At 40.1% G+C, this 12294-nt stretch overlaps 1 protein-coding gene across 1 annotated transcript in view; it reads right to left on the reverse strand.

The window, feature by feature from the left end:
• Positions 1-12294, reverse strand: part of SPINK5 (serine peptidase inhibitor Kazal type 5) — an 85817-nt gene that overhangs the window by 30694 nt on the left and 42829 nt on the right. The window contains exons 16-20 of the mRNA XM_036281625.1: positions 12037-12164; positions 11349-11394; positions 8152-8279; positions 6450-6537; positions 375-502 (exon numbers count right to left, since the gene is read on the reverse strand). Of these exons, the coding sequence (XP_036137518.1) occupies positions 375-502; positions 6450-6537; positions 8152-8279; positions 11349-11394; positions 12037-12164 (518 nt within the window). The remainder of the gene's footprint in view (positions 1-374; positions 503-6449; positions 6538-8151; positions 8280-11348; positions 11395-12036; positions 12165-12294) is intronic.

Here is a 12294-nt window from a genome sequence, read left to right on the forward strand (position 1 = left end):
CTTAAGCAATATCTGAATATACTCATACAATCGTCAAGTGTCAGGGGTAGGAGGGAGAGCAAAGAGATCATCCCATCCAGATGATCAAAAGTCTGCTCTCCCTTAGTTATGAATGATGCTTATCAAGTGTTAAAGACTTTTTAGCACTAAATTAAGACTTTTTCCCATGACTTAGTAAGAAGACAGAAGGACTATTGAATGAGAATAACACTGTCACTATGTGATTCAATATCACCTAATGTCTTGTCCATGTGCTTTTAAAAGTAACTAGCACACAACCCATGCTATATATTCTACACATTTCTGAAGAAACTGAGACTCAGGGATGACAATGATGAGGAAATGTTGTGGGAGGGATGAGAGGAGATACTCACAACACACTTGCACACAAGGCACACTGGTTCTCGTGCATTCTGCCATCTGGGCCTTGGACAGGGTGTTTCTCCCCGGTGCATGTGAGCACCCCGTTCCTCACTTGGTTCCGAAACTCACTGCAGAGTTCCTGAAACATGAAGAAAACATCTTCTCAGAGCAGTTCTCTACCCTTCTTGCACCTTTGCCTATTATGAGGAATAAGCGAAGAATAGGTAGTACAGAGTAAGAAGGAAAATTAGAAGGGATTACATATAGCAGTAAATCAGTGAGTCTTTTCAAAGCTTTCATCACGGACTCAGAATTGTCCTGGTACTGTAGGGGATGTGTAAACACCTCATCGTTCTCCTGAGGTTGCCTGTAATCTAGTTGCCGAAGAAGGCTGACACAGTTGATAAATCACATATATCTGTGTGTGTTGTGTTGCACATCCGTCTATAAAAGGTGTGAAAGATCAAAGGTGAGAAGACCCAATAGGCCTAGAAGGAGACGAACAGACAATATTGCTGAGCCTTTATAAGAAGGAAAGAAAATCTTTCCATTTGTGACAACTTGGACAAAACTAGAGGGTACTATGCTAAGTAAAATAAGCCAGACAGAGAAAGACAAATGCTGTCTGATCTCACTTATATGTGGAATCTATAAAAGCCAAACTCATAGAAACAGAGAGTAGAACAGTGGTTACTAAGGGATTGGGGGGAGGGGGGCAACTGGGGAGATGTTGGTCAAAGGTTATAAACTTTCAGTTTTAAGAAAAATAAGCTCTGAAAATCTACTATAGAACATGGTGATTACAGTTAACAATACTGTGTTATATACTTGAAACTTGCTAAGAGTAGATCTTCATTATTCTCATCACACACACACACATAAATGCAATTCTATGGTGGGATCCAGGTGTTAACTAAAACTACGGTGGATCATTTTGAAATCAACATATTGTACACCTTAAATGTATGCAATATTATATGTCAATGATATCTTAATAAAGTTAGAAGAACAATAAAATAAGAATAATGTGCAAATTAACCAAAGTACTAATATGCATATATACATAGGCCATGGACACAGACAATAGTGTGGTGAAGGCCTAGGGGGCGGGGGCAGGGAATAGGGTGAAGGGGTCAGTGGGGGAATAAAGGGAGGACATCTCTAATACTCTCAACAATAAAAATAAATTAAAAAAAAAAAAGAATATTGCTGAGCCTTTATGTGTCTTTAGAAGGCTGAGAAAAAGGGACAAAACATGCTCAACCTAATTAGTAAAGAAATGTACAAAATAAAGACATGGAGAGAGGATGAGTATGATATCTGGAGAAGCTGACACCTTTCGGGGAGTTACTTGTTCAAGTGGGGAATACAGATTTAAAGCAGAAGAGAAAGAACAGGCAGTGGAGAGAAAAAGGAATATGTTAGAATCATTGGAAAAATATAAGACAACGTAGCAACTGATCAGATATTATGGATAAAACAGATTTTCAATTCTAAATTACCCACAGAAGAATGCTTCCTGCTAACAGCAAGAAAGTTACTGAGAAAGTGAGTCAGTTTAAGGCAAACTTTTAAACTGTTTCAACTTTCCCTGAATAAATTATTAGGCTTTTACTTTGTAGCTATTGTTAGGAGAGAAAATACGCTTGCATAGAGCTTTAATAGGAAAGTAATTCAACATCTACATACGGACAAATTTTGTTCTGCTACTTGTAAAATTATACAATTATAAGAGCATGTAGAAAATGTACAATAGGTGAAAAACAATTAGAAAGTCAAAAAATTGCATAATCATCATTAATTGGGGGATGAGAACAGTAGTATTTCCTCCATATTTGGGAGGTGACAAAGGACTAAGGTGATAAATATTAGTGCACATTGTTTTGTAAATTGGACTAATGTGAATGAGAGATCTCACACTCTCTATTAGAAATGACACAGGTTTGAATGACATAAATTGAAGTTAGTACGTTGAAAAGACTATTATTAATAACCTCTGCCTGACCACAGACATCTAAGAAAAGCCAAATATGGAAAATATCCCTCCCAAAGTAAATTAATACTCCATTTTCAAGAAATGAAACTCCAAATTTGAATTATCATGCAATAAAATTGGTCCTCAGCAAACTTCTAATCAATACCATTTCCCCCTCAGCGTAAAGGTTTTCTGTGTTCATTTCAGGCATGAGACTTGAACAGGAAGACATTTCTGCTGATGAGATGTCTAGAATGCTATTACAAAGAACAAAAGGAACAAGGCCCAACACTAGAGATCCTGAGAAAATTACCTTCGCAGCTTGCGGTGTAGCCTGTGCTGTTGCTTTCTCCTTTGCTATTGCTTTCACCTTTGCTGTTGCTTGCTCCTTTGCTGTTGCTTGCTCCTTTGCTGTTGCTTGCTCCTTTGCTGCTGCTTTCACCTTTGCTGTTGCTTGCTCCTTTGCTATTGCTTTCACCATTGCTGTTGCTTGCTCCTTTGCTGTTGCTTGCTGCTTTGCTGTTGCTTGCTCCTTTGCTGCTGCTTTCACCTTTGCTGTTGCTTGCTCCTTTGCTGTTGCTTGCTCCTTTGCTGCTGCTTTCACCTTTGCTGTTGCTTGCTCCTTTGCTATTGCTCTCACCATTGCTGTTGCTTGCTCCTTTGCTGTTGCTTGCTCCTTTGCTGCTGCTTTCACCGTTGCTGTTGCTTGCTCCTTTGCTGTTGCTTGCTCCTTTGCTGCTGCTTTCACCTTTGCTGTTGCTTGCTCCTTTGCTATTGCTTTCACCTTTGCTGTTGCTTGCTCCTTTGCTGTTGCTTGCTCCTTTGCTGCTGCTTGCTCCTTTGCTGCTGCTTTCATCGTTGCTGTTGCTTGCTCCTTTGCTGTTGCTTGCTCCTTTGCTGCTGCTTTCTCCTTTGCTGTTGCTTGCTCCTTTGCTGTTGCTTGCTCCTTTGCTGCTGCTTTCACCTTTGCTGTTGCTTGCTCCTTTGCTATTGCTTTCACCTTTGCTGTTGCTTGCTCCTTTGCTGTTGCTTGCTCCTTTGCTGCTGCTTGCTCCTTTGCTGCTGCTTGCTCCTTTGCTGTTGCTTGCTGCTTTGCTGTTGCTTGCTCCTTTGCTGCTGCTTTCACCTTTGCTGTTGCTTGCTCCTTTGCTGTTGCTTGCTCCTTTGCTGCTGCTTGCTCCTTTGTTGCTGCTTTCACCTTTGCTGCTGCTTGCTCCTTTGCTATTGCTTTCACCTTTGCTGTTGCTTGCTCCTTTGCTGCTGCTTTCACCTTTGCTGTTGCTTGCTCCTTTGCTGCTGCTTGCTCCTTTACTATTGCTTTCACCTTTGCTGTTGCTTGCTCCTTTGTTGCTGCTTTCACCTTTGCTGTTGCTTGCTCCTTTGCTGCTGCTTTCACCTTTGCTATTGTTTGCTCCTTTGCTATTGCTTTCACCTTTGCTGTTGCTTGCTCCTTTGCTGCTGCTTTCTCCTCTTGTTGACTGTAAGTAAAAGCCGGGAGAGAAGAAAGAGGGGAAAAAAAAAAAAAAAGGATCTTAATACAGTGGAACACATCCTCAACATCTACGAGTTGATCTTTCATTGCTTTCACTATTCTCAAGCAACCTCAAAGATCCAATCATAGTAGTGTGTCATTTTGTTTGGATAATGAACTAGAATGATTCACTTCTCCTCAAGAAGATAGGGGGCGACAGAAAGTCCCTTAATGAGTAAATCTCTTTAGCTTCTCAGCAAATATACTGCAATAACACTTTCTCATTTACTGATTCTTTTGTATGTGCAAAAACTCTTTATAAAGTGGCAATGTTTGGTTTCTGAGAGGCAATATAGCATGGTAGTTAAGAGGAAAAACTCTGGAGCCACATCGCTTAAGAAACACAAAAATTCCTAACCTCTTTGTGGCTTCCTCGTCTTTAAATGAGAAGGGCAGAAGAGGAACAGGAGAGAAAAGTGAAAGAATACTTTTCTCATTTTTGTTGTGAGCATGAAATGTGTTGGCACAGTGCAGGCAAAGCAATTAGAATAAGTATTTGGTCCACAATAAGAAGATTGACAAAAGTTGTTTGAAAACTTCTCTTTGTTCCATTGGCCCCGTTCCTTCAGAAGCCCTGAGCTCTACTCACAAGAAGGCCTCACACATGGAGCAGGTGTTGTCATGCATTTTCCCATCTGGGCCCTGGATGGGGTCGCTCTCTCTGGTGCAGGGAAGTCGTCCATTCTTCACATGGTTACGGTATTCACTGCACAGCTCCTGCCAAGATTCAGGTAACTAAACATGAGAAAGTTTCCCTCACATTACCTCTTTGAAACTATCATATAACGCCCCAAAACATGATGGATGCATGGACAAGATGATGCAGGAGGTCGGTATTAGCCAAGATGCTTCTCAGAGACCCAGATCACACATTATGTGGAATATAAGGTAGTTGCTACATATCTTATTGGAAAACCTTCAATTCAATGCAAATATTATTCTCTGCTCAGCACTATGGGAGATAAAAGGAAGAATTTAATGTTCCTTTTGTAAAGGTATTTGTGCTAGGCAGGATGATAGCTTTCAACCCCAAATATGTATAAGCCCTAACACCCAGGTCTAATACCCAGGTCCTGCGAATATCACCTCACAGGGCAAAAGGGACTTAGCAGATGTGATTAAAGATGCGGAGTCTGAGACAGGGAGATGATCCTGGATAGTTCTAGTGTGCCCAGTGTAATCAGAAGGTCAACCCTTAAAACTGGAAGACACAGATGGGTAGTGAGAGGGAGACAGGACTACACAAGAACAGTCAGAGATGTGGTGTTGTTGGCTTTGCAGCTGATGAAAAGTGTCCAAGATCCAAGGAACATGAATGGCCTCTAGAATCTAGAACATGCAAGCATTCAAACTGTCCCCTAGAGAGTCTAGAAAGGAGCACAGCCCTACCAACCCTTTCATTGAGCCCAGTGAGATGTGTGTCACACTTCTAACTTAAAGAACCGTGAAACAGTAAGTCTGTGTTGCTTGTAAGCTACTGAGTTTGTGGTACTTGGTTAGAGCAAGCATGAAAAACCAATACAGAATTTTTAGTGTCATTTGAAGAAATAAATACATAGATGCATTTATAAGTTAGAATAAAACAAATGATATAATTGAGAAATAAAGAAAAATGATTGGCATAATAGATGACAAACTACTAAGTATATTGTACAAATGGAGAAAATCTTTAGGGAGTCTCTAATACTTATTCTGAACTATAAAAAATGGCTAGAATTTTGATAAGGGGAAGGGACATTCATGACAGAACATGAGCGTGACCACATAGAAGGTAAAGTTCATTGTATGTACAATATTGAGGACATCAGCTATGCGGGGGAAGGGGGGCTGTGCTGTTATACATAGATAAGTTCCTTGAAATTTAATTTTAAAATAACAATAATGTACTTATTTTATTAATGAGTAAACTAAGACAAAAATGTTAACGTCTGACAACTGGCAGGGAGATAGATGGAGCTCATGACTTCTCTTCTATAAAATACAAATAATAATTCATACCTTGAATAATTACTAGAGATCAGTCATGGAATTGATAGACCACATTGCATATAGTAGCAATGACATACTTAATAGCCATCACCATTGTCATTATCATCGTCGTCATCACCATTATCATCATCATGTGAGATGTTACAGAAGCAAACCCAAGGCTAAAAGATGCTATTGAGTAACTTCTGCAAAATTTCACAGAGAATTATTTGGGAGGAAAACTTAGGTTTGTTTTTTGTGTTTTGTTTTTAACTAAACATCTTTATACAATGAGGTATGAGGCAAAATCTAACATCTGCCTCTATTGGTTTGCATCCAGAGAAGACAATCTGCACATATTTCTTTCCTGGGATAATCCAATCCATAAGTTCAGCAGAGGAAAGGGTGGTCGATCTCTTCTCAAATGCATAAGCAACTTGATCAAATTAGGTGTGAATAAACTGAACCAGGAAGAAGGGATCTTCTACATGAGGATCCCAATACATTTTCTGTTTGCAAAGTCACTACAGACCCGGGATTGGGACGAGGGAGCGAGGCCTCGCCTAATGAGAATGGAATAGGTAGGCGGCTCTGATGACCTGAAATAACTACCTGTACTGTTCCTCTCTTAACTTTCTCAGCTCCAGCTTTCACCGTTCCTTGCTTCGTATTATGTTTTCTCTGTTCTTCTTCAAGTTGACTGCAATTAAAAAGAAAAAGAAGAGGAAGATATAAGCGAAATATAATTCCTCATTCTCTTTGGTAACCTATTTTCAGAAGAAATGAGAATCTTCCAGACCTAAGGTCATATTTCGTCTTCAGTACAAACGTATGCAGTCCAAGAGGTGCTATCACTTTGTCCATTAATGCAGATAAATTCATTAGTTCCCAATCCCCTTTTAAAAATAAAACTAGCATGCTTTTTAAAAAATGTTTTTTTTATCAGTATGTGAAACTCGGATGGTCTTTTGCTCCCCGTCAGTGATTTCCACCAATAATCTAAAAAAAGCTTCAATTGCTTTTAAATGTTTTTAAAATTGTGAAACATTTCCTATTTAAATAACTACCACATCGATGACGGATGCAAGGCATGAAACTAAGTCAGACAATGGGCACATAATCCAAGTCAACCATGGGTCACTATAAAATAAAAAAAATTAATATTCTTTTAATGGCATTAATATTCAAGTTGAAATTCAAGTTTTAGAGTGCAATAATGATTCCAGCTCCAGAAGAGTCAACAACTGCTATTTTGAAACTGATCATGAGCCTAAGATTCTGGCATTTTTGCCATTTTCTGCTGACGTGAAGCATGCCGAGTCCAGACAATTCCTTAGCATGTATCATGCCTACCCAGCCATCCCCACAGTGCCAGCCAATCCAGCAGGTGAGAGAAGAAACCTGAGTTCTTGAATCTCGGGCCACTGTTAACTGCCCTCCCTGTTCATCTCTCCTTTAGGAAGCTTAAATCTTATACCTAAGACTGGACCAAGACGTGTGAAAGTTAAGGAACACCATCAGCTTTGCACCTGTCTCAACAGATATTATTTAAATATTTTTCTCAACATTTATTTTAGCAAATGGTTCAGTAGGGGAATAGGAGTCTAAGAAGGAGAAGAGCCAGAGATGGTAACATGTCATCAGCTTCTCCTGTTTTGTCCCACACATGGAGCTCTGGTCCCACTCAGCCAGACAGTGGCTGTTTAGGCCCTGGACCTGGCTTACCAAGAACACATTTTAATACACATCTATGAGGTGGACATGCCCCGTTGGGGTTTCGCTCTCTATACTAAGACACTTATCAAACAAAGCGTTCATTTCACCTGTGTATAGCAATGTCTCTGAAAAGATAAATATCATTCTCCCTAGTCCATTTCATGTTCGGGTTACTTTAAGCCTTTGCACACTGGCCCCACAGAACTCTGTCCAAATGGTTTTCCCTTAAGCAATATCTGAATATACTCATACAATCGTCAAGTGTCAGGGGTGGGAGGGAGAGCAAAGAGATCATCCCATCCAGATGATCAAAAGTCTGCTCTCCCTTAGTTATGAATGATGCTTATCAAGTGTTAAAGACTTTTTAGCACTAAATTAAGATTTTTTCCCATGACTTAGTAAGAAGACAGAAGGACTATTGAATGAGAATAACACTGTCACTATGTGATTCAATATCACCTAATGTCTTGTCCATGTGCTTTTAAAAGTAACTAGCACACAACCCATGCTATATATTCTACACATTTCTGAAGAAACTGAGACTCAGGGATGACAATGATGAGGAAATGTTGTGGGAGGGATGAGAGGAGATACTCACAACACACTTGCACACAAGGCACACTGGTTCTCGTGCATTCTGCCATCTGGGCCTTGGACAGGGTGTTTCTCCCCGGTGCATGTGAGCACCCCGTTCCTCACTTGGTTCCGAAACTCACCGCAGATTTCCTGAAACATGAAGAAAACATCTTCTCAGAGCAGTTCTCTACCCTTCTTGCACCTTTGCCTATTATGAGGAATAAGCGAAGAATAGGTAGTACAGAGTAAGAAGGAAAATTAGAAGGGATTACATATAGCAGTAAATCAGTGAGTCTTTTCAAAGCTTTCATCACGGACTCAGAATTGTCCTGGTACTGTAGGGGATGTGTAAACACCTCATCGTTCTCCTGAGGTTGCCTGTAATCTAGTTGCCGAAGAAGGCTGACACAGTTGATAAATCACATATATCTGTGTGTGTTGTGTTGCACATCCGTCTATAAAAGGTGTGAAAGATCAAAGGTGAGAAGACTCAATAGGCCTAGAAGGAGACGAACAGACAATATTGCTGAGCCTTTATAAGAAGGAAAGAAAATCTTTCCATTTGTGACAACTTGGACAAAACTAGAGGGTACTATGCTAAGTAAAATAAGCCAGACAGAGAAAGACAAATGCTGTCTGATCTCACTTATATGTGGAATCTATAAAAGCCAAACTCATAGAAACAGAGAGTAGAACAGTGGTTACTAAGGGATTGGGGGGAGGGGGGCAACTGGGGAGATGTTGGTCAAAGGTTATAAACTTTCAGTTTTAAGAAAAATAAGCTCTGAAAATCTACTATAGAACATGGTGATTACAGTTAACAATACTGTGTTATATACTTGAAACTTGCTAAGAGTAGATCTTCATTATTCTCATCACACACACACACATAAATGCAATTCTATGGTGGGATCCAGGTGTTAACTAAAACTACGGTGGATCATTTTGAAATCAACATATTGTACACCTTAAATGTATGCAATATTATATGTCAATGATATCTTAATAAAGTTAGAAGAACAATAAAATAAGAATAATGTGCAAATTAACCAAAGTACTAATATGCATATATACATAGGCCATGGACACAGACAATAGTGTGGTGAAGGCCTAGGGGGCGGGGGCAGGGAATAGGGTGAAGGGGTCAGTGGGGGAATAAAGGGAGGACATCTGTAATACTCTCAACAATAAAAATAAATTAAAAAAAAAAAAGAATATTGCTGAGCCTTTATGTGTCTTTAGAAGGCTGAGAAAAAGGGACAAAACATGCTCAACCTAATTAGTAAAGAAATGTACAAAATAAAGACATGGAGAGAGGATGAGTATGATATCTGGAGAAGCTGACACCTTTCGGGGAGTTACTTGTTCAAGTGGGGAATACAGATTTAAAGCAGAAGAGAAAGAACAGGCATGGAGAGAAAAAGGAATATGTTAGAATCATTGGAAAAATATAAGACAACGTAGCAACTGATCAGATATTATGGATAAAACAGATTTTCAATTCTAAATTACCCACAGAAGAATGCTTCCTGCTAACAGCAAGAAAGTTACTGAGAAAGTGAGTCAGTTTAAGGCAAACTTTTAAACTGTTTCAACTTTCCCTGAATAAATTATTAGGCTTTTACTTTGTAGCTATTGTTAGGAGAGAAAATACGCTTGCATAGAGCTTTAATAGGAAAGTAATTCAACATCTACATACGGACAAATTTTGTTCTGCTACTTGTAAAATTATACAATTATAAGAGCATGTAGAAAATGTACAATAGGTGAAAAACAATTAGAAAGTCAAAAAATTGCATAATCATCATTAATTGGGGGATGAGAACAGTAGTATTTCCTCCATATTTGGGAGGTGACAAAGGACTAAGGTGATAAATATTAGTGCACATTGTTTTGTAAATTGGACTAATGTGAATGAGAGATCTCACACTCTCTATTAGAAATGACACAGGTTTGAATGACATAAATTGAAGTTAGTACGTTGAAAAGACTATTATTAATAACCTCTGCCTGACCACAGACATCTAAGAAAAGCCAAATATGGAAAATATCCCTCCCAAAGTAAATTAATACTCCATTTTCAAGAAATGAAACTCCAAATTTGAATTATCATGCAATAAAATTGGTCCTCAGCAAACTTCTAATCAATACCATTTCCCCCTCAGCGTAAAGGTTTTCTGTGTTCATTTCAGGCATGAGACTTGAACAGGAAGACATTTCTGCTGATGAGATGTCTAGAATGCTATTACAAAGAACAAAAGGAACAAGGCCCAACACTAGAGATCCTGAGAAAATTACCTTCGCAGCTTGCGGTGTAGCCTGTGCTGTTGCTTTCTCCTTTGCTATTGCTTTCACCTTTGCTGTTGCTTGCTCCTTTGCTGTTGCTTGCTCCTTTGCTGCTGCTTTCACCTTTGCTGTTGCTTGCTCCTTTGCTATTGCTTTCACCATTGCTGTTGCTTGCTCCTTTGCTGCTGCTTGCTCCTTTGCTGTTGCTTGCTCCTTTGCTGTTGCTTGCTCCTTTGCTGCTGCTTTCACCTTTGCTGTTGCTTGCTCCTTTGCTATTGCTTTCACCATTGCTGTTGCTTGCTCCTTTGCTGCTGCTTGCTCCTTTGCTGTTGCTTGCTGCTTTGCTGTTGCTTGCTCCTTTGCTGCTGCTTGCTCCTTTGCTGTTGCTTGCTCCTTTGCTGCTGCTTTCACCTTTGCTGTTGCTTGCTCCTTTGCTGCTGCTTTCACCGTTGCTGTTGCTTGCTCCTTTGCTGTTGCTTGCTCCTTTGCTGCTGCTTTCACCTTTGCTGTTGCTTGCTCCTTTGCTATTGCTCTCACCATTGCTGTTGCTTGCTCCTTTGCTGTTGCTTGCTCCTTTGCTGCTGCTTGCTCCTTTGCTGCTGCTTGCTCCTTTGCTATTGCTTTCACCTTTGCTGTTGCTTGCTCCTTTGCTGTTGCTTGCTCCTTTGCTGCTGCTTGCTCCTTTGCTGTTGCTTGCTGCTTTGCTGTTGCTTGCTCCTTTGCTGCTGCTTTCACCTTTGCTGTTGCTTGCTCCTTTGCTGTTGCTTGCTCCTTTGTTGCTGCTTTCACCTTTGCTGCTGCTTGCTCCTTTGCTATTGCTTTCACCTTTGCTGTTGCTTGCTCCTTTGTTGCTGCTTTCACCTTTGCTGTTGCTTGCTCCTTTGCTGCTGCTTTCACCTTTGCTGTTGTTTGCTCCTTTGCTATTGCTTTCACCTTTGCTGTTGCTTGCTCCTTTGCTGCTGCTTTCTCCTCTTGTTGACTGTAAGTAAAAGCCGGGAGAGAACAAAGAGGGGAAAAAAAAAAAAAAGGATCTTAATACAGTGGAACACATCCTCAACATCTACGAGTTGATCTTTCATTGCTTTCACTATTCTCAAGCAACCTCAAAGATCCAATCATAGTAGTGTGTCATTTTGTTTGGATAATGAACTAGAATGATTCACTTCTCCTCAAGAAGATGGGGGGCGACAGAAAGTCCCTTAATGAGTAAATCTCTTTAGCTTCTCAGCAAATATACTGCAATAACACTTTCTCATTTACTGATTCTTTTGTATGTGCAAAAACTCTTTATAAAGTGGCAATGTTTGGTTTCTGAGAGGCAATATAGCATGGTAGTTAAGAGGAAAAACTCTGGAGCCACATCGCTTAAGAAACACAAAAATTCCTAACCTCTTTGTGGCTTCCTCAGTCTTTAAATGAGAAGGGCAGAAGAGGAACAGGAGAGAAAAGTGAAAGAATACTTTTCTCATTTTTGTTGTGAGCATGAAATGTGTTGGCACAGTGCAGGCAAAGCAATTAGAATAAGTATTTGGTCCACAATAAGAAGATTGACAAAAGTTGTTTGAAAACTTCTCTTTGTTCCATTGGCCCCGTTCCTTCAGAAGCCCTGAGCTCTACTCACAAGAAGGCCTCACACATGGAGCAGGTGTTGTCATGCATTTTCCCATCTGGGCCCTGGATGGGGTCGCTCTCTCTGGTGCAGGGAAGTCGTCCATTCTTCACATGGTTACGGTATTCACTGCACAGCTCCTGCCAAGATTCAGGTAACTAAACATGAGAAAGTTTCCCTCACATTACCTCTTTGAAACTATCATATAACGCCCCAAAACATGATGGATGCATGGACAAGATGATGCAGGAGGTCGGTATTAGCCAAGAT

This window comes from Molossus molossus, unplaced genomic scaffold, assembly GCF_014108415.1.
Source record: "Molossus molossus isolate mMolMol1 unplaced genomic scaffold, mMolMol1.p scaffold_m16_p_4, whole genome shotgun sequence".
Classification (NCBI taxonomy): domain Eukaryota; kingdom Metazoa; phylum Chordata; class Mammalia; order Chiroptera; family Molossidae; genus Molossus; species Molossus molossus.